This window comes from Bombina bombina, chromosome 5 (assembly GCF_027579735.1).
Source record: "Bombina bombina isolate aBomBom1 chromosome 5, aBomBom1.pri, whole genome shotgun sequence".
NCBI lineage: Eukaryota > Metazoa > Chordata > Amphibia > Anura > Bombinatoridae > Bombina > Bombina bombina.
The window spans coordinates 151,855,171-151,879,354 of NC_069503.1; the positions used below are offsets into that span (position 1 = coordinate 151,855,171).

Here is a 24,184-nt window from a genome sequence, read left to right on the forward strand (position 1 = left end):
ATAATCGTTTTCGTTCCTTTCGTTTCAACAAAGAACAAAAACCTGATCCTTCATCCTCAGGAGCAGTTTCAGTTTGGAAACCATCTCCAATCTGGAATAAATCCAAGCCAGCCAGAAAGGCAAAGCCTGCTTCTAAGTCCACATGAAGGTGCGGCCCTCATTCCAGCTCAGCTGGTAGGGGGCAGGTTACGTTTTTTCAAAGAAATTTGGATCAATTCTGTTCACAATCTTTGGATTCAGAACATTGTTTCAGAAGGGTACAGAATTGGTTTCAAGATGAGACCTCCTGCAAAGAGATTTTTTCTTTCCGTGTCCCAGTAAATCCAGTAAAAGCTCAAGCATTTCTGAATTGTGTTTCAGATCTAGAGTTAACTGGAGTAATTATGCCAGTTCCAGTTCAGGAACAGGGGATGGGGTTTTATTCAAATCTTTTCATTGTACCAAAGAAGGAGAATTCCTTCAGACCAGTTCTGGATCTAAAAATATTGAATCGTTATGTAAGGATACCAACGTTCAAGATGGTAACTGTAAGGACTATTTTGCCTTTTGTTCAGCAAGGGAATTATATGTCCACAATAGATTTACAGGATGCATATCTGCATATTCCGATCCATCTGGATCATTATCGGTTCCTGAGATTCTCTTTTCTGGACAAGCATTACCAGTTTGTGGCTCTGCCGTTTGGCCTTGCTACAGCTCCAAGAATTTTTACAAAGGTTCTCGGTGCCCTTCTGTCTGTAATCAGAGAACAGGGTATTGTGGTATTTCCTTATTTGGACGATATCTTGGTACTTGCTCAGTCTTTACATTTAGCAGAATTTCATACGAATCGACTTGTGTTGTTTCTTCAAGATCATGGTTGGAGGATCAATTTACCAAAAAGTTCATTGATTCCTCAGACAAGGGTAACCTTTCTGGGTTTCCAAATAGATTCAGTGTCCATGACTCTGTCTTTAACAGACAAGAGGCGTCTAAAACTGATGGCAGCTTGTCGAAACCTTCAGTCACAATCATTCCCTTTGGTAGCCTTATGCATGGAAATTCTAGGTCTTATGACTGCTGCATCGGACGCGATCCCCTTTGCTCATTTTCACATGCGACCTCTTCAGCTTTGTATGCTGAATCAATGGTGCAAGGATTACACAAAGATATCTCAATTAATATCTTTAAAACCGATTGTTCGACACTCTCTAACGTGGTGGACAGATCACCATCGTTTAATTCAGGGGGCTTCTTTTGTGCTTCCGACCTGGACTTTAATTTCAACAGATGCAAGTCTCACAGGTTGGGGAGCTGTGTGGGGATTTCTGACGGCACAAGGAGTTTGGGAATCTCAGGAGGTGAGATTACCGATCAATATTTTGGAACTCCGTGCAATTTTCAGAGCTCTTCAGTTTTGGCCTCTTCTGAAGAGAGAATCGTTCATTTGTTTTCAGACAGACAATGTCACAACTGTGGCATACATCAATCATCAAGGAGGAACTCACAGTCCTCTGGCTATGAAAGAAGTATCTCGAATTTTGGTTTGGGCTGAATCCAGCTCCTGTCTAATCTCTGCGGTTCATATCCCAGGTGTAGACAATTGGGAAGCGGATTATCTCAGTCGCCAAACGTTGCATCCGGGCGAATGGTCTCTTCACCCAGAGGTATTTCTTCAGATCGTTCAAATGTGGGAACTTCCAGAAATAGATTTGATGGCGTCCCATCTAAACAGGAAACTTCCCAGGTATCTGTCCAGATCCCGGGATCCTCAGGCGGAGGCAGTGGATGCATTATCACTTCCTTGGAAGTATCATCCTGCCTATATCTTTCCGCCTCTAGTTCTTCTTCCAAGAGTAATCTCCAAGATTCTGAAGGAATGCTCGTTTGTTCTGCTGGTAGCTCCGGCATGGCCTCACAGGTTTTGGTATGCGGATCTTGTCCGGATGGCCTCTTGCCAACCGTGGACTCTTCCGTTAAGACCAGACCTTCTGTCACAAGGTCCTTTTTTCCATCAGGATCTGAAATCCTTAAATTTAAAGGTATGGAGATTGAACGCTTGATTCTTCGTCAAAGAGGTTTCTCTGACGCTGTGATTAATACTATGTTACAGGCTCGTAAATCTGTATCTAGAGAGATATATTATAGAGTCTGGAAGACTTATATTTCTTGGTGTATTTCTCATCATTTTTCTTGGCATTCTTTCAGAATTCCGAGAATTTTACAGTTTCTTCAGGATGGTTTAGATAAAGGTTTGTCCGCAAGTTCCTTGAAAGGACAAATCTCTGCTCTTTCTGTTCTTTTTCACAGAAAGATTGCTATTCTTCCTGATATTCATTGTTTTGTACAAGCTTTGGGTCGTATAAAACCTGTCATTAAGTCAATTTCTCCTCCTTGGAGTTTGAATTTGGTTCTGGGGGCTCTTCAAGCTCCTCCGTTTGAACCTATGCATTCATTGGACATTAAATTACTTTCTTGGAAAGTTTTGTTCCTTTTGGCTATCTCTTCTGCCAGAAGAGTTTCTGAATTATCTGCTCTTTCTTGTGAGTCTCCTTTTCTGATTTTTCATCAGGATAAGGCGGTGTTGCGAACTTCTTTTGAATTTTTACCTAAAGTTGTGAATTCCAACAACATTAGTAGAGAAATTGTGGTTCCTTCATTATGTCCTAATCCTAAGAATTCTAAGGAGAAATCGTTACATTCTTTGGATGTTGTTAGAGCTTTGAAATATTATGTTGAAGCTACTAAATCTTTCAGAAAGACTTCTAGTCTATTTGTTATCTTTTCCGGTTCTAGAAAAGGTCAGAAAGCTTCTGCCATTTCTTTGCCATCTTGGTTGAAATCTTTAATTCATCTTGCCTATGTTGAGTCGGGTAAAACTCCACCTCAGAGAATTACAGCTCATTCTACTAGGTCAGTTTCTACTTCCTGGGCGTTTAGGAATGAAGCTTCGGTTGATCAGATTTGCAAAGCAGCAACTTGGTCCTCTTTGCATACTTTTACTAAATTCTACCATTTTGATGTATTTTCTTCTTCTGAAGCAGTTTTTGGTAGAAAAGTACTTCAGACAGCGGTTTCAGTTTGAATCTTCTGCTTATGTTTTTCGTTAAACTTTATTTTGGGTGTGGATTATTTTCAGCAGGAATTGGCTGTCTTTATTTTATCCCTCCCTCTCTAGTGACTCTTGTGTGGAAAGATCCACATCTTGGGTAATCATTATCCCATACGTCACTAGCTCATGGACTCTTGCTAATTACATGAAAGAAAACATAATTTATGTAAGAACTTACCTGATAAATTCATTTCTTTCATATTAGCAAGAGTCCATGAGGCCCGCCCTTTTTTTGTGGTGGTTATGATTTTGTATAAAGCACAATTATTCCAATTCCTTATTTTATATGCTTTCGCACTTTTTTATCACCCCACTTCTTGGCTATTCGTTAAACTGAATTGTGGGTGTGGTGAGGGGTGTATTTATAGGCATTTTGAGGTTTGGGAAACTTTGCCCCTCCTGGTAGGAATGTATATCCCATACGTCACTAGCTCATGGACTCTTGCTAATATGAAAGAAATGAATTTATCAGGTAAGTTCTTACATAAATTATGTTATCTGTCAGGAATACCTGAATATCCCTTGACATGTATATATTTTGTTTTAGAAGACATCCCAAAGTATTGATCTAGGCCCATTTTGGTATATTTCATGCCACCATTTCACCGCCAAATGCGATAAAAGTAAAAAAAAAGTTAACTTTTTCACAAATTTTGTCAAAAACTTTAGGTTTTCCACTGAAATTATTTACAAACAGATTCTGCAATTATGGCACAAATGGTTGTAAATGCTTCTCTGGGATCCCCTTTTTCAGAAATAACAGACATATGGCTTTGTGGTTGCTTTTTGGTAATTAGAAGGCCGCTAAATGCCGCTGCGCACCACACATGTTTTATGCCCAGGAGTGAAGGGGTTAATTAGGGAGCTTGTAGGGTTAATTTTAGCTTTAGTGTAGTGTAGTAGACAACCCCAAGTATTGATCTAGGCCCATTTTGGTATATTTTATGCCACCATTTCACCGCCAAATGCGAGCAAATTAAAAAAAAAACTTTACATTTTTCACAATTTTAGGTTTCTCACTGAAATTATTTACAAACAGCTTGTGCTATTATGGCAGAAATTGATGTAAAAACTTCTCTGGGATCCCCTTTGTTCAGAAATAGCAGACTTATATGGCTTTGGCGTTGCTTTTTGGTAATTAGAAGGCCGCTAAATGCTGCTGCGCACCACATGTGAATTATGCCCAGCAGTGAAGGGGTTAAATTAGGTAGCTTGTAGGGAGCTTGCAGGGTTAATTTTAGAGATCAGCCTCCCACCTGACGCATCCCACCCCCTGATCCCTCCCAAACAGCTCTCTTCCCTCCCCCACCCCACAATTGTTACCGCCATCTTAAGTACTGGCAGAAAGTCTGCCAGTACTAAATAAAAGAGTTTTTTTTTTGTTTTTTTTTAAATAAAAATTATAAAATATTTTAGTTGTGATGGACCCCTGCCTTAGCACCAACCTCCCTGATCCCCCCCCCCTCCAGCTCTCTAACCCTCTCCCCTACCTAATTACCGCCATCTTGGGTACTGGCAGCTGTCTGCCAGTACCCAGTTTGGCCCCACAAACCAAACTATTTTAATTTTATTTATAACTTTTATTTGTATTTTTAATTATTTCTGTAGTGTAGCAGCCCCCCACAATACCCCCACCCCCTCCCCCTCCCAGATCCTTTTATATGTTAAAAAAAAAAAACCTTTTTTTTTTTACTTTTTTTTTTTTTACTTTTTTTTTTCCCCCTTCCTTCATTGGTGTCAGTGTGGCTAATGCGCGCACGTGCACGCGTGCGCATCGTGCACGTGCGCGCGCACACGCTCCCTCCTCCCACCGGGCAAAGGCACCATCACTACCGGTGCAGAGAGGGCCACAGAGTCAGTTGTCATTAAGGGGTTAAAGGTAAATGAAACCCATATTCTTTCTTTCATGATTTAGAAATAACATTCAATTTTAAACAACTTTCTAATTTACTTCTCTTATCTAATTTGCTTCATTCTCTTTATATCCTTTGCTGAACATCATATCTATATATGCTCAGTAGCTGCTGATTGGTGGCTGCACATAGATGCCTTATATGATTGGCTCACCCATGTGCATTGCTATTTCTTCAACAACGGATATCTAAAGAATAAAGCAAATTTGATAATAGAAGTAAATTAGAATGTTGCTTAAAATTGTATTCTCTATCTGAATCATGAAAGAAAAATGTTGGGTTTAATGTCCCTTTAACTGAAGCTAATTCAGGTATTGGTTGGTTACATGCTTCTCAGTTTTACTGGCTGGTAAGGATTTTACTGGGGAAGAGGGATTTGACATGTTCATATGTACTCATTTATTCAGGACAGGAACATGAGTTTTTCAAAAACCTGTATCACACACTTTTTTTTTAAAAAAAAAAAGCAACCTTAAAGGGACACTAAACCCAAAACTTTTCTTTCATGATTCAGATAGATAATACAAATTTAAACAACAATCCAATTTACTTCTTTAATTTATTTTGCTTCCTTTTTTATATATCCCTAGTTGAAGAAATAGCAATGCACATGGGTGAGCCAATCACATGAAGCTTCTATGTGCAGCAACCAATCAGCAGCTACCGAGCCTATCTAGATATGCTTTTCAGCAAAGAATATTAAGAGAATAAAACAAATTAGATAATAGAAGTAAATTAGAAAGTTGTTTAAAATTGCATGCTCTTTCTAAATCCTGAAAGAGAAAAAATTTGGGTTTCATGTCCCTTTAAGGAATAGGTCAAAATTAAAACCTACATTTAAATGTTAAAAAGAAGAATTTTTATTTTCATTGCATCACTAGTGGTACAGCAACTCTGTGTTTAACCCCCACAAAGAATTGCAATATTGCTAGTGATAATATTATCACTATAAGACCATTTAAGTTTTCAGTGACTTAATACACACCACCTCCAGCTCTTTAAGCATGCATGGTCTTTCCTTATCCTGATGCTCCAGTCACACGTAGCATATGCACGTATGTCGCTGAAACAGTAGTAACTGTTACTAGAAGCATTTTTGCTAGTTGAAATCTATTGCAAAAATGCTATTATACAAAACTGAAATGCACCTATATACATTTAATCCTGACCTTTCTAACTTGCAAATATGAATAACAAAATGTTTAGTTATGATTGTAAATGGCATTAATGTTAAATATAAAATTAAACAGATTATATGCGTTAATTACACATGCCATGATATGGTTTTACTGGGGATATTTGTTGGTAAATTCAGTAATTAAAGCGATAATAAAGTTTCAAATATTAAAATACAGGGTATGAAAATTTCACTTTTACATATGAGTCCTTTTTTTATATGAAAATGTTTATATTTTTTAAAGCGATAGGTCAAAATTTAAATGTGCATTTCAATGTGAAATTAGAAGCGTTTTTATGCAATATACTTCCATTAGCCAAAACGCTTCTAGTAAACGTTATTACTGTTTTTGTGCAGCATACGCACATATCCTGTGAGGGCCTGAGTCAGCGGTGGCTTGTATGACACAGATTACGTCTTCACAGAAGCAATACACACCAGCTCTCTGAGCTTGAATACCGGTTCACGGGCTCTTACAGGATTTGTGCGTATACCAAAAATGCTTCTATTTCAAATTTGAAATGCACCCATGCAGTTTTTAATTTTGATCTTTTTATCCCTTTAAAATTATTATTATTTTATTTTTTAATATCTCTCTTCTAACTTGCTGCCCCCTTTGTTGAGGAACACGTGCAGCATGCTCCCGCACCACTACTTGTCTAGATAAGGGCTTTGACAGCTAATGTGCAGTCAGCAAAGAATTCCAAAGCCACTATGTTCTAGCACACTGCTATAGATTTCCATAAAGCAAGGGTTATGCTTCCCATTGGCTCTACTGCCTTCTTATCAACTGGAAAAACAATCAAAAATAAAATGGCTGTAGGGAGAAGAGTGCCCAGCTACAAGTTAGAGACTAAATGTGACGTTTACAAATGTGTTTTAGAATTGTTATACTTAAATAACCCATCTATATAAGCAAGAAAGCAACACACTTTTATACACCACATTTTAATATTTACTATGACTCTAACATTTTATTTTGGGTAGAATGCACCCCAGTGTGTCAGTACCAAGGTCCCCTAGTTATGTTTCAGTATACGAAAAATACTTGGGTAATATGTTTACACCATAAGATAAACTATAACAAATAGTTTCCCTATTGCCATAGTGACATCATTGGGAATAGTGTCATATGACCCATTAAGAGTTCCTATTAGAAAATGTCAGGGAATGATATTTAACATGAAGATAAATACTGCACTTGGTGTTTGTAGATAAATAAACAATCATCTTTTTCTGATTATAAAATTATGAATATTCATTATATGCTTAAAAAATATATCCTGCCAAACAGATTACCATTTTGTGACTCGAGATGCAATGCAGAAAGGAATAGATGGTGGGGAATTTATCGAGCATGCAGTGTTTTCAGGAAACCTTTATGGGACCAGGTAAGTCTTTGTGTTAACCTACTTTAATACTGTCTATTCACAAAGTACAGGGACTTACTGTTCCCCGGATTGCCTGGAATACTTTAAAAATACATTAATAATAATTGCCCTGGGTATATTGCCTGCTGCAGTAAAGCTACATTACCACAAATGTATGTAAGAACTTACACGTGTTAAATCTCAACATTTGCGATTTTGTCTTATGTTCACAATTGACATAAATATTACATAAAAATCCATCCAATAGGAATAAAACATAAGAGAGAAGCACTCGACCCAGGAACTAACAATAGCATAATAGCTTGTTCTATGGCTTGTTACCACCCTAGGAAAAGCCCCTTTTTGCTCAAAATGTGACTTTCACACAGAAGAACTTTCCTGTAGTATATCAGTCTGATCCTGACTAAACGGTGCAGTCCAGTCCTGAAATGCTATACAATCCCTCTCTGAACGAGAGAAACGGTAAAACCCCAGCCATACGTTTCTGCTTAGTATGGGCCTCGTCAGTGAGGTGCAGCCATATCCCTCTAGGCACACTGAGCAATAGGTCCACGTCTGGTTTCCCACACCACGCTTAAGGAGACTTTTTAGTAATTGGATTAATACAGAAGATTTTAAATAAAAGTATATTGACCAAATACAAATGCCATTTGCACTTAGTGATGTGATTTTCTAACCAGATGAGAAATAATTATAAAATACTTTTATGTCAGATTTATGAGAAATTTTATTTTTACATTATATAATTGATGCAATCAAAAGGTGTAGATGTGAGTAGACTATATACTGTAAACATAAAAGCAATTTGTTTTTTTACCTATGCCTATAAGAATGTAAAAAAAATTATCAAAAACTGGGCTTAAATGCCTTCTTTTTCAAATAAAGATAGCAAGAGAACAAAGAAAAATTGATAATAGGAGTAAATTAGAAAGTTGCTTAAAATTGCATGCTCTATCTATCTGAATCATGAAATAAAAAAATTGGGTTTAGTATCCCTTTAAATCGAATGTTACATTTGAAATTTCTAATGTGAACATTCGAAAACCAGAAATAACATTTGATTTTTGTTCTTATCAACATTAGATTGTCAAAAATGAATGTCCGCAGGAATATTCGTTCTACCAAGTGAACTGCACTTTCACCACATTTGCCAATCTCTAGTCATAACTTTTCCAACTCTGGTTCTGTACATTTAAGAATAAAAAAAAACCTTTACAGTTGAGATGTTCTGATCACAAACTACAGTTGCATTATTGTGCAGGTGCTACACATATGGTACATATAATTCTGTACTAAGCCACTATCCCCAAGTGAACAGCCACATGGCAGGATTTAGCTAATCTTCTTAATGCAAAGCTCCTCTTGGTTATCTAACAAGAATTGCATCCCTAAGAAAATAAAACAAGATAATTTGTTTGCATTTTACTTTTCCTACACCTGCAGCTAAAAATGATCTATGTTAAAAAATATATTTTACCGTAAAATTTCCTCAGTAGCCACATTCCATTGTAAAGAGACTTTTTAAAGTGAAAGTTAACCCTAGCGTTTGTGAAACGATAGGATTGACTATTAAAACAAATAAAGGGGACTTTCATTCATGAAGTATAACATATTTCATGCAGGAAGCTCCTTTATTTGTTTATTTGTTTCAAGCGATCGAGCTGCTAAGGCAGCCCACGGCAGGTCGCTATTTTGCTAAGAGGTGACGTTTCCACCTCTTAGCAAATAGCGTGTGGGACATCCGGCTCCCAAGGGCACCAAGCCGGATTTACCGCACGGCTATTGGCTAAGAGGTGAAAACGTCACCTCTTAGCAAAATGGCGACCTGCCGTGGGCTGCCTTAGCAGCTCTGAGCGGCGATTGCTTGAAACAAAGGAGCTTTCTGCATGAAGTATGTTATACTTCATGAATGAACGTCCCCTTTATTTGTTTCAGTAGGTAATCCTAGTGTTTCACAAACGCTAGGGTTGACTTTCACTTTAAGCAGCTAATCAGGATGCTAGTCCCAAAAATAGCAAGGGAGCATGCATTTTGCATGTCATGTTATTTCCCTCCTCAGTTTAAGTTTACTATGAAATCTTGCAAGATTTTAGTTAAATATGAGATTAAAGCATGACCTCTGCACTGATGAAGCTGATTGGTTGTTGAATATTTTCACACAGCACTTACTATTGTGAGCTGAAGAAATTTTTAATGAAAATATCTTCCTTTTTTTTTAGACAGATGTTTACAGTTATACTGCGTCACTTTCAAGTAATTCAAGGCCTTTTTTGGCAATAATATTTTTGGGTCAGAGCTTCAAAAAGTATTTGTTCATAGATAATTTACTTTTATAATCAATTACATTGCCTTTTAGTATATGTGTATGTATGTGTGTGTATATATATATATATATATATATATATATTTACGTTTAAAAAAAGTGGCATTTTAAATCAGATTTGATTATATTTATTATCTATAGCTAGCTTTAGGCTAGTCCTTTCATAAGTTGCACTCACCTTTATTGCCACTTTGTGTATGCATTGCTGATAGTGTGCTCCATGTCCCTAAGACAGCTCCCTTCAGCATCACATGCCTCCAGAGCACCAACTGCACAGCTGCTCCACAATCAGTATACTCACTGGGTCTGTGTATAAAGGGTGCCCCTACCTACTCTGACAAGGGACTACGGGACACACACCACCATTCCAAAATTGCAATTGGCTGCAGTGGCTCTGGGCAGCATGGATGAGGGGTGCAAAACCAAAATAGGTACAGCAGGTGTGTTCCGTTCTGGCACACCACCATACCAGTGGCACACAAACATCACCCCCCTAATATTGTGGCAGGCTGGGTAGGCTATTCCGGCCCTGACTGCAGCTTCAGGTCTGGTCCTTCCTTGAGGGAGGGAATGGATGCAGTGGCAGTTAGCGGGGGCGGCAGGCCTACATACATTAGACTAAGGAAGTAACGATTGCTAAAACGCCTCTGCAGTTCCTTTCGAGCTCCAGCAAACAACCGACACTAATGGGTTTGTAAGAGAGGAAATTTAATCCAGACACTGCAGTGTGGTGCACGCCGTAACAGCTGAGCAAACCTGAAAGGCAAATACAAAAAGAAAAACAGCTGCAGTTGCACTCAAAAAGGCTCCAAAAAAATAAATATTTATTCCTGACAATTTAAATGGCACAAGGAAGGACAATCATCGTGCCATTTAAATTGTCAGGAATAAATATTTAAGCCATTGCAGCGTGCACTGCACTGGAGTGTCAGATTATATTTCCTCTCTCACAAGCCCATCAGTGTCAGTTGTTTGCTGGAGCTTGAAAGGACCTGGAGCAGCGTTTTAGCAATTTTTTCTTCCGTAGCAACCTCATGCATTAGTGTGGCCAGTTTTTTACATCTGCTCTAAGCAGCATCCACTGCTTGTTGCGCGGTCGCTGCTATAATGTGGAATGTTGCCCCTGGAGTCAGACACCAATAAAGGGCCAATTCTTGAGTGCCACCAAAAAGTGCCGCCCTAGGCCCGTGCCTTGTTGGCCTAGGCCATAATACGCCCCTGCAAGTAATTAAAATGCAGCTACTATGGAAGGGTGAATATTTTGCAACATTCAATATTTAATTTTATTTTTTTATACATTTGTCTATTTGAATCGAATTTCGAATGTTTATCAAACATTCTAATTTCAAATATTGGTTATCAAATTTTAATTAACATTCAGTAATATTGTTTGAATATTAAAATTTTATGTATGCTCTGTAAGCTATAATTGATTTTTAATAAATTAGGATTAGAAATTTCAACATTCGATTTTGATTCAAATTAATGTATGCGATTTGAAATTTTGACTTTCGATTTTGAATATTTAGAATAGTTCAAATTGGTGATAAACCGAACCCGAAAATCCAGAATGCACTTGACTGAAAACCGAAACCAAAAATGTATTTTTTTTCCTCCCAAATTATATATATATATATATATATATATATATATATATATATATATATATATATATATATATAAAAGCAGGAAATTGCACTCCCAATGACCAAAGTCCTTATGCCCTGGGTGCAGCAAACAAAATAGATAGAAATACAGGACAAGCGCACTCCAAGGGACTTATCAAAAATCACTTAAAAATATATATATATATATATATATATATATATTTTATTTTATATATATATATATATATATATATATATATATATATATATATATATATATATATATACACACAAAAACAAGAAAAAATAGACCCTTATTTGTCCAGCACCCAACTATGTTGGCATTTTTGCTGGAAGTGATACAGTTATAAATTTGCATCTGAGAGTGCGAAGATACACGTTACACCTGCTGTGTTAATGTTGCTGATTTGGTGCGGCTCCTGCATTAACGTTGATTTCCAAAAATTTTGGGATTACAAATATGCCATATGAAGGCATTTGAATCTATTCAATACCGGTTAATTAACGGACTAACTTACTAACTTCCACTAACAACCCGGGTTGTGGACTTTGTGCTTTACATTTGGGGGTCATGCTTATGATTTGTTGTAATGCTGCAAATGATATATACATTTTGTAATCACGCATGTCTACATAGTATGTGAATTATTAACTTATAAATCTTTCTTTGTCTAAAATAATATTTTTCCTGACATAGTTGGGTGCTGGACAAATAAGGGTCTATTTTTTCTTGTTTTTGTATATTAATTAAATACCCTTATCCGTGCACTATACTGGGAAGTGTGTTCCTATACAGGACACAAAATATTTTATCTCAGTATATAGAACTGTGACATTTATTAAACTAGGGGTGCTGGCACAATATATATAAATTTGTATTCTGACTACTTAAAGTAGTCTTTCCTTTATGTACCTTGCACACTAAGTATAAATTTAGCAACTGAAAGATCTCTTTAAGTCTCATAAATAATTTTTTACCAACCTAGGTTCTAATAGTTCTACATTACAGAGTCTTTAACAAAAATGGCTGAATTAAATGAAAGTGAGTGGCAGTATGATGTAGATGACACTTTTTCGGTCCCATCCAATACTGAGGGTATTGCTTCAGTTTCCTCTGAAAATCCAAGAATATACAAATCATTTAAAGACTATAAGAAAAAATTATTTAAAGAACAAAAATTAAAATGGGAGATATCTAGTTTAGAAAAATATATTGAAATGAAGATGATTCCGAGAGGACTTAGGATAAGAAAAAGACCAGGAGCAAATTTAGACAATCCTTTAATGGAAAACTTCCAAATTAAATGGGATGAATATGCATCTAAATGCTCTACAAATTGGATGAATTTAATAAAAGAGGAGAATAAACTCAGACTAGAGAAAATCCAAAAAGAACTGTCATTAGCAAATAATGAAGTAGATACTTGGAAAGGAAAAGATGAATATGAGAGACTCATGGGCCTAGCAAAAGTTGAGCTTCGCAAAATTCAAGATTCAATTAAATTTAGAAAGAAAAAGAAATACCAAAGAGACTGGCAGGACTATCAGGATAAAAAGGTTTATGACTATGCATATAGTGCCTCTAGTGGCTCTGAATCAGAAATTTCAAGTGGAGAAGAAAATAAAACACAAAATTCCTACAGAGAACAACAAAAAAGTTTTTTAGGACACAAAAACACAAATCAAGGAGAGGGGGGAGGAAACACAAGAGGCAGAGGCAGACTCAGATTTCTTTCATGTAATTAGCAAGAGTCCATGAGCTAGTGATGTATGGGATATACATTCCTACCAGGAGGGGCAAAGTTTCCCAAACCTCAAATGCCTATAAATACACCCCTCACCACACCCACAAATCAGTTTTACAAACTTTGCCTCCTATGGAGGTGGTAAAGATCCTTTCCAGCTTTTTATGAGTGTTGTTTCTTCAAGAACATGGTTGGAGGATCAATTAACCAATCAGTTTGTTGATTCCTCAGACAAGAGTAACCTTTTTTTAGGTTTCCAGTTAGATTCAGTGTCCATGACTCTGTCTCTGTCGGACAAGAGACGTCTGAATTTGGTTTCAGCTTATCGAAACCTTCAGTCTCAATCATTCCCTTCGGTAGCCTTATGCATGGAAATTCTAGGTTCTTATGACTGCTGCATTGGACGTGTTCCCCTTTGCTCATTTTCAGATGCGACCTCTTCAGCTCTGTATGCTGAACCAGTGGTGCAAGGATTATACAAAGATATCTCATTTAATATCTTTAAAACCGATTGTTCGACACCCTCTGACGTGGTACAGACCACCATCATTTAGTTCAGGGGGCTTCTTTTGTTCTTCCAACCTGGACTGTGATCTCAACAGATGCAAGTCTGATAGGTTGGGGAGCTGTATGGGGGTTTCTGACAGCACAAGGGGTTTGGGAATCTCAGGAGGTGAGATTTCCAATCAACATTTTGGAACTCCGTGCAATTTTCAGAGCTCTTCAGTCATGGCCTCTTCTAAAGAGAGAGTCGTTCATTTGTTTACAGACGGACAATGTCACAAATGTGGCATATGTCAATCATCAAGAGGGACTCACAGTCCTCTGACTATAAAGGAAGTATCTCGTATACTTGTATGGGCGAAATCCAGCCCCTGTCTAATTTCTGCGGTTCATATCCCAGGTATAGACAATTGGGAAGCGGATTATCTCAGTCGCCAAATGCTACATCCGGGCGAATGGTCTCTTCACCCAGAGGTATTTCTTCAGATTGTTCAAATATGGGGACTTCCAGAAATAGATCTGATGGCTTCTCATCTAAACAAGAAGCTTCCCAGGTATCTGTCCAGATCCAGGGATCCTCAGGCGGAAGCAGTGGATGCATTGTCACTTCCTTGGAAATATCATCCTGCTATATCTTTCCGCCTCTAGTTCTTCTTTCAAGAGTGATTTCCAAAATTCTAAAGGAGCGTTTTGGTATGCGGATCTTGTCCGGATGGCTCCTTGCCATCTGTGGACTCTTCCGTTAAGACCAGACCTTCTATCACAAGGTCCTTTTTTTTCCATCAGGATCTCAAATCCTTAAATTAAAAGTATGGAGATTGAACGCTTGATTCTCAGTCATAGAGGTTTTCTCTGACTCCGTAATTAATACTATGTTGCAGCCTCGTAAATCTGTATCTAGGATGATATATTATCGAGTCTGGAAGACTTGCATTTTTTGGTGTTTTTCTCATCATTTTTCTTGGCATTCTTTTAGAATTCCTAGAATTTTACATTTTCTTCAGGATGGTTTGGATAAGTTTTGTCTGCAAGTTCCTTAAAAGGACAAATCTTTGCTCTTTCTGTTCTTTTTCACAGAAAGATTGCTAGTTTTCCTGATTTTTATTGTTTTGTACAAGCTTTGGTTCGTATAAAACTTGTTATTAAGTCAATTTCTCCTCCTTGGAGTTTGAATTTGGTTCTGGGGGCTCTTCAAGCTCCTCCGTTTGAACCTATGCATTCTCTGGACATTAAATTACTTTCTTGGAAAGTTTTGTTCTTTTGGCCATCTCTTCTGCTAGAAGAGTTTCTGAATTATCTGCTCTTTCTTGTGAGTCTCTTTTTCTGATTTTTCATCAGGATAAGGCGGTGTTGCGAACTTCTTTTAAATTTTTACCTAAGGTTGTGAATTCTAACAACATTAGTAGAAAAATTGTAGTTCCTTCATTTTGTCCTAATCCTAAGAATTCTAAGGAGAGATCACTGCATTCTTTGGATGTAGTTAGAGCTTTGAAATATTATGTTGAAGCTACTAAGATTTTCCGAAAGACTTCTAGTCTTTTTGTTATCTTTTCCAGTTCTAGGAAAGGTCAGAAGGCCTCTGCCATTTCTTTGGCATCTTGGTTGAAATCTTTAATTCATCATGCTTATGTCGAGTCGGGTAAACTCTGCCTCAAAGGATTACAGCTCATTCTACTAGGTCAGTTTCTACTTCCTGGGCGTTTAGGAATGAAGCTTCGGTTGATCAGATTTGCAAAGCAGCAACTTGATCTTCTTTGCATATTTTTACTAAATTCTACCATTTTGATGTGTTTTCTTCTTCTGAAGCAGTTTTTGGTAGAAAAATACTTCAGGCAGCTGTTTCAGTTTGATTCTTCTGCTTATAATTTCAGTTTTTTTCATTATAAGATTTAAACTTTGTTTTGGGTGTGGATTATTTTCAGCGGAATTGGCTGTCTTTATTTTATCCCTCCCTCTCTAGTGACTCTTGCGTGGAAGATCCACATCTTGGGTAGTCATTATCCCATACGTCACTAGCTCATGGACTCTTGCTAATTACATGAAAGAAAACATAATTTATGTAAGAACTTACCTGATAAATTCATTTCTTTCATATTAGCAAGAGTCCATGAGGCCCACCCTTTTTTTGGTGGTTATGATTTTTTTGTATAAAGCACAATTATTCCAATTCCTTATTGTTTATGCTTTCGCACTTTTTTCTTATCACCCCACTTCTTGGCTATTCGTTAAACTGATTTGTGGGTGTGGTGAGGGGTGTATTTATAGGCATTTGAGGTTTGGGAAACTTTGCCCCTCCTGGTAGGAATGTATATCCCATACGTCACTAGCTCATGGACTCTTGCTAATATGAAAGAAATGAATTTATCAGGTAAGTTCTTACATAAATTATGTTATCCACTCAGGCAGAGGAGGAAAAGAAACCCATAAATGTAGTTAATCTGTCGGAAAAAAATCTTACTGACAGTCAAATAGAAGTCTTAGAGAAAGGATTAACCTTCTCACCAGTAAACAAATTGGATACATTTGAACTGGTGAAGGACCCTCACCTATTTGCTCGAAAAATTGTATTAAACAAAACATTTGAAAATAAAACAGACAAAAAAACTTTGAATATACATGACAGGCAAAGTGTAAAAATTTTAGAGGAACTACAGGAAGAAATATCAGGCCAACCAAGTGAGACAACATCTATAGGTTTTAGTGATTTAAAAAAAAAAGTCAGAATATATGCCTGCATTATCTAGTATCCCTCTTATACACAATTTTGTCAAATTAGTGGAAAGAGACATTGATCTTTTGAGCACAGATGAACCTTTGTCTGATAACTTAACAAAAAAGCAGAGAACTGCACTAAATGCTTTACAGAATGACACTGCAATAACTATTAAGCCATCAGACAAAGGCGGGAATATTGTGGTCCTAAATACTAAGGACTATGTTGATGAATGTCAAAGACTATTAAGAGATCATAAACAATATAGTATTTTACGTTTCAATCCCACAGAAATTTACAAAGAAGAACTGTTTCAAATCTTAATAAGAGCAAAAGGTGAAGGTATTATAAACCAGAGATAATTTGATTTTCTGTTTGTAAAATTTCCAAAAACTGCAACCTTCTATAGCCTACCAAAACTCTATAAAAAATAAGCTGCCACCTCCAGGTCGCCCCATTATATCGGGCAAGGGCTCATTAACTGAGAAAATTTCACAATATGTGGACTTTTGCCTTAGACCAAATTTACTAAATCTCCCTTCCTACATTAAAGATACGTTAGATGTACTGAAAAAACTGAATGATATAACTGTATCTGCAAATACCCTATTGGTTGCAATAGATGTTGAGTCGCTCTATTCAAGTATCCCTCATGATAAAGGGGTAGAGGCAATCAAATACTTCCTAATTCAAAGAGGTACGGAATATGACAAGCACACAAATTTTGTATTGGAACTGTTATCTTTTATTTTAAAACACAATTATTTTCTTTTTGGGAATAAATGCTACCAACAGAAGTTAGGAACAGCAATGGGGACTTGCTGTGCCCCCACATTTGCTTGCCTCTACCTAGGTAAATGGGAATTTGATCAGATTCTAAATAGTGCTGGAATAAATGACTCCATCTCTCTATGGTTAAGATTCATCAATGACGTGTTCCTCCTTTGGGAGGACACTGAGATGAAACTCATAGAATTTATGCAAAAATTAAATCAGAACGAATGGAACTTAAAATTTACTTACAGTTATAGCAAAAATGAGATTACATTTTTAGATCTACGCATTATCAATGACAATAACTGCCTAAAAACAGCCACATTTCGTAAAGATACTGCAGGGAATTCCCTATTATCATTTGACAGTCATCACACAAAAAAACTAATACAAAACATTCCTTATGGCCAATTTCTGAGACATAAAAGAAATTGCTCAGAAATTGAACAGTTTAAAATTGAAGCAGGGGCTCTAAACAAAAGATTTAGAGCAAGAGGCTACACACAACAATGTTTAAAAAGAGCTTTTAACAAAACCAAAAGTAAAAATAGGGAAGACCTACTATATGAAAAATCAGAAGATAAATCAGAATCATCTTTGGTTCGATTCATAGGAACTTATAATCAAAAATGGCAGGATATTCGTTCAATCCTAAATAAACATTGGCACATATTGTGGATTGATAAATCAATTGGGAAATTTGTAGGAGAATCTCCACTAATGACTCCAAAAAGAGCTCCAAATTTAAAAGACTTTCTGGTTCAGAGCCATTTTGAAAATAAAAACACAGGGAATTGGTTAACCAGTAAAAAGAATGGGAATTTTAAATGTTCACACTGCTCAGTTTGTACTAACATGCTAGTAGGCAAGAACTTTTGTGATAAATTTGGGTCCTTCCATACAATAAAGGGACGTATAACTTGTAAGAGTGAAGGAGTAGTTTATATGGTCTCCTGTAATTGTCCCCAGTATTATATAGGTAAAACCTATAGGGAGCTCAAAGAAAGAATAAAGGAACACAAAAGGGACATCAAAAACAAGTGTACAAAAACTAGCAGTGTAGCACGGCACTTTGCTGAGTTTCATAATAGTGACAAAAGACTTTTAAAATTCAGAGGTTTGGAAATAGTGGATTTAAAAGGTAGAGGAGGCAATCTAGATCAGATTCTACTGTGCAAGGAAAGCAAATGGATTTTTAACCTGAAAAGTCTTAAACCAGATGGCTTAAATGAAGAGTTACATTTTGGCTCTTTCCTGGGAGATTGAAGTAATATACATAATAACAATAACTGTTAATAAATAGGTATTTAACTAAGACACTATGAAAAATATCCAAATCATATCAATGAAAAATTTAAAAGATTCAATCAAAAGCCATTTTTCATAAAGAAATAAAATATTAATGTTGTTGACCCTGTAGTGTATGAACTAATAACATTGGAGTATTTAAAATAGAAGATGTGTGATTTCATTATATTGTATGTTGATAATAGCATAGCAATATAGATAGTTATATTTGTTTAACATTTCACCTGAATGGCTTTAATATGTGGTTAAAAAGTGTTTTGAAGGCGGAGCATATTGTTTAAATATCATGGAGAGCAATCTCCAATCATGTACAGCCGGAAGAAGCCCGAATGGAACCCGGGTGAAACGCGCGTAGCTGCTTGTCTGTTTGGTTGGAGCGGTGCAACAGCTGAGCACCGTCCAACAGCTGATTTCCCAAGAAAGTCATACTTCCGCTGAAAGTTAAGGCGTGCGGATGCACTGAAAGAGCCGAAAAACTGCGGAGGATAAAGCAAAGGTGATGAATCCAAACCCGGTCTGTATCGAAACAGTTGGAAGCAACGAGCAGGTAGATATGGCACCATGACATGTTACTATCAAAACACAGAGGAAGCAGGTACTTGTTTATTTTGTCTCTACACGCAACATAGAGCTGTCACAGCGAGTTTAAATGTGGTATGAAAAGTTGCCATTTTTGCTGGAAGTGATACAGTTATAAATTTGCATCTGAGAGTGCGAAGATACAAGTTACACCTGCTGTGTTAATGTTGCTGATTTGGTGCGGCTCCTGCATTAACGTTGATTTCCAAAAATTTTGGGATTACAAATATGCCATATGAAGGCATTTGAATCTATTCAATACCGGTTAATTAACGGACTAACTTACTAACTTCCACTAACAACCCGGGTTGTGGACTTTGTGCTTTACATTTGGGGGTCATGCTTATGATTTGTTGTAATGCTGCAAATGATATATACATTTTGTAATCACGCATGTCTACATAGTATGTGAATTATTGACTTATAAATCTTTCTTTGTCTAAAATAATATTTTTCCTGACATAGTTGGGTGCTGGACAAATAAGGGTCTATTTTTTCTTGTTTTTGTATATTAATTAAATACCCTTATCCGTGCACTATACTGGGAAGTGTGTTCCTATACAGGACACACAATATTTTATCTCAGTATATAGAACTGTGACATTTATTAAACTAGGGGTGCTGGCACAATATAAATAAATATATATATATATATATATATATATATATATATATATATATATATATATATATATATATATATATATATATTTATATATATATATTTATTTATATATATATATATATATATATATATTTTTTTTTTTTTTTTTTATATATATATATTATTTTTATATATATTATTTTTATATATATATATATATTATTTAATTTTTTTGCATAATTAGACTATTTAATTAATCTGAATTGAAAAACTGCAAGCCAATAAAATAACTACACTTAAATTGGACAAAAAATAATAATATGCTACACAATAATTTGACAAAAAAAAGGCAAAAAATTAATCCGAAAAAAAGTTTCTGAAACCGAAATTTTGGTGCATCCCTACTTAAAACAATATTAAATATCAATATCCTGTATTCTTTATTCAGTTCTGTGTAACTGAATCAGATTTAATTTTTTTTTTTTTACCAATTATCCAAATAAGTAAGTCAAGTAATGAATTAGCAGCTCTAGGCTAGCATCAAATTTGAAATATGCTACACAATAATGTTACCGAAAATAACAGGCAAAAAAACCCGAAAAACGAAATAACCGAAAATGCCATTTTAGGCCGAAAAGTTTCTGCGGCCGAAATTTCGTTGCATTCCTAGTTCAAATTATATACTTATTTGAATTTCGAATGTGTATATTTGATATAATATGAACATTTTGAAAGCAACATTCAAATTCTAAATCAAAATTTAAAATTAAAAAATCAAATGTGATTTTCGAATGTTGCTTTCGATTTTGAAGAAATTTCGTTCTTATCGATATTAGATTGTGTAAATCAAAATACAAAGGAATATTTGTTCTAACATTCGAATTTCGGTTCAGCCACATTCGGTCATCCCTACTGGAGACAGCACAAATTGTGAATGGGGAAAAGACTCATTTTATGTTAATACAAATATATGTTAAGCAGTTTAATCTGAAGTAAATGCTTACATCTCTCTCTATGGTAGCACAATTTTAAGCATGTTAAAATTTGGTCTTAAAATTACTCTAATAATGTATTAGACTATGTACTTTGTTCACTATAATGGCCCATTAAAGGGACAGGAAACTCCAAATTTGTTCTTTCATGACATGGATAGAACGAACAATTTTAAACGACTTTCCAATTTATTTCTATTATCAAATTTGCTTCATTATCTTGTTATCCTTTATTGAAGGAACAACATTGTACTACAGGCAGCTAGCTGAACAAATCTAGTTAGCCAATCACAAGAGGCAAATGTGTGCAGGCACCAATCTGCAGCTACCTCCCACTAGTGTAGGATATGTGCTATTCTTTTTTCAATAAGGGATACTGAGAGAACAAAACATTTTGAATATAGAAGTGAATTTAAAAGTGTAATACAATTGCGGGCTCTGTCTGAATTTTTATTTTATTTTTTTGTGTATAAAAAGTTATGTTAAAGGGATAAAAAAAATCTAAATTAAATTTGCATGATTCATAGAAACAGAATTTGACGGTAGATAAGCACCAAAAAGGCCCATCAAATCTACCCATATTACATGTTCCTTTTTTCTTAGGATAGTAACCTGTAATATAGGTAGACTTGATGAGCCTTTTTGGTTCTTATCTTCCATCAAATTCTATAAATCATGCAAGTTTAATTTTGACATTAAAGGGCCACTAAACCCAAAATCTTTTTTTCATGATTCAGATAGAGAATACAAATGTAAACAACATTACAATTTACTTCTATTATTTATTTTGCTTAATTATTTAGATATCCTTAGTTGAAGAAAAATCAATGCACATGGGTGAGCCAATCACACAAGGCTTCTATGTGCAGCAACCAATCAGCAGCTACTGCGCATATCTAGATATGCTTTTCAGCAAAGAATATTAAGAGAATAAAACAAATTAGATTATAGAAGTAAATTAGAAATATGTTTAAAATTGCATTCTCTTTCTAAATCATGAAAGAAAAAATGTGGGTTTAATGTCCCTTTAAGCTTACACTTCAGGAGTTAATATTGTCCGTCTGAATCGTATCTGCCTTAAATATATTTGTTTCTGTGGTTTAAATTGTTCTGGTTATTAGATTTGGTTCTTACATATGACTTGGTATACGTGGTATTCGTATATATTGTACCCCTTTCTACATCCCAAATAAAAGTGGGCAAATTTGTTAATTCTTTAAATAGTTCATTGTAATGAGACAAAAAGAGAATCACGGGCTCACTTGGGTGTAATATGATTTTATAAGGGAGATAATTAGAGGCAACAAATACTTAGATTAAAATATAGATAATGAGACAGCTGACAACTAGGAAAGTACAAACATGCACTAAACACGAGAATAGATCCACAGTAACACACAGGCACTGATATAAGGTGTTATAACTGAAAACAACACGTGCATAGTAATAAGAAAATACATCATTTCTTTTCAATGTTATAAATTTGAGAATACCTTACAAATAGTTTATAGGTTTTGCTAACCAACATGGGGTTGTACCTGTAAGTCCTTAAAGGGACAGTCTACCATAGAACTGTTATTGCTCTAAAAGATAGATAATCCCTTTATTACCCATTCCCCAGTTTTGCATAACCAACACAGTTATATTAATATACTTTTTACCTCTGTGATTACCTTGTATCTAGGAACCTTCGTCCAGCCCCCTGATCACATGACTGTGACTGTTTATTATCCATTGTCTTAAATTTAGCATTGTTTTGTGCTAAATCTTAAATACCCCCTGTGCCTGAACACAGTGTTATCTATATGGCCCACATGTACTTTCTGTCTCTGTGTTGAAAAGAGATTTAAAAAGCATGTGATAAGAGGCAGCCCTCAAAGGCTTAGAAATTAGCATATGAGCCTACCTAGGTTTAGTTTAAACTAAGAATACCAAGAGAAAAAAGCAAATTTGATGATAAAAGTAAATTGGAAAGTTGATTAAAATTAAAAGTCCTATCTGAATAATGAAAGTTTAATTTATACTATACTGTCCCTTTAAGTGTGAAAAGTGTCATCATTCAGCACAACTCCAAATGCCTAGGATACTATTTATTTTTATTATTATCAGGTATTTGTAGAGCGCCAACAGATTCTGCAGCGCTGATATATATAGGATACTATGTTACTATAATATAATACTATTACTATAATATAGGATACTATATTTTGGAGTATTAACACCTTCCTACCATGGATGTCCGGAGGGGTGGGCACTTGCCCCCCTTGAAATTTACCTCCAGGTAAAAAGCCAGGCACACTTTTGCAAACACACAGCAAGATTAAAATTTACTAGTCCCTTTTGCTTTAAATCTAGCTGAGTGTTTGTTTGCAAGGGAATGCAAGACTTTTTATGTGTTGTGTTAATATTTTTGTTTTGTAATTTTCCCTGTGGGTTTTGAACCCAGGCTGGTCTGGCATTAAGTTACTGGGATCTGCACAGCTGTCTGAGTACTGGTGAGTGCCCAGGGCTGTGAGTTTTATAGTGACCAAGGATGTGCACCCAGTCCAGTTTGAGAGTATTATTATTATCAGGTATTTGTAGAGCGCCAACAGATTCCAGTCTATTTCCATGTTTTGCATGTGTTTAGGGAAATTACAAAGGGCCCGTGTCACCCTTGTTGGTATTTTAGTGTGCGTTTGGTGGAAGGCATGCATTGTGTGGCTGAAGGTTTGGCTGGCTCCTAGAGCTTCAAATCGTATTTATTAATCTGTGCCTTTTATTTAAGCATATAAAAAAAATAATAATATATTATTGTGGAAACACCATTATGCAATGTTTTATTAGCTCAATAAACAAATACAATCAAAATTAAAATAAATGTAACACTTGAACATCAAGCTGAAACCTATATCCTGGTTTGTTTGTTTTTAATCAGTATTTATAATTTATTATCCTTCATAGTGCCTTATAGGAAGCTCATTGTGTGCAGATGTGGTTAGTAATTTCAGAAATACGTATTTTGGGACTAAGTATGTTTTACGGGAAGCGTTTTTTTTTATATGGTCCTTATGAATTTTTTCTCACAACACAAATTTGTCAAGAACCCATATATCGGTAATACTTTTATACAAAGTATTGGTGGCTGGTTTTCAAGTCATACACAGATCACTACATTTATGAAGAAGTTAGGCTTCTACTAATCATAGCTAATTATTTAAACTGTACCTAAGTTAGTAATCTGATTACAAGGTTGAGCAGATGGGAAGAATAAGTACATCGGATGTGTCCTATCAATAAAAACATTTTAAAACTGATTGAAGTTAGATTCCTGATCCTATAGATTTCTATAGATTTCTCAAAAGAAAAAATGTTCAGCAACGATTTATACATTTATTTCATGATTAAAGCCAGCAAGAATATGAAGAAGACAGCATTACACAAAGGAGCCAGACATGTTGTT

General features: G+C 35.6%; 1 protein-coding gene across 3 annotated transcripts in view; it reads left to right on the forward strand.

Annotated features, from left to right (window-relative positions):
* The window catches only part of GUK1 (guanylate kinase 1), a 170,964-nt gene that overhangs the window by 71,590 nt on the left and 75,190 nt on the right, over window positions 1–24,184 (forward strand). For all 3 annotated transcript variants that reach the window (XM_053713737.1, XM_053713738.1, XM_053713739.1), the window contains one exon: window positions 7,476–7,572. In XM_053713737.1, coding sequence (XP_053569712.1) covers window positions 7,476–7,572 — 97 coding nt within the window. The remainder of the gene's footprint in view (window positions 1–7,475; window positions 7,573–24,184) is intronic.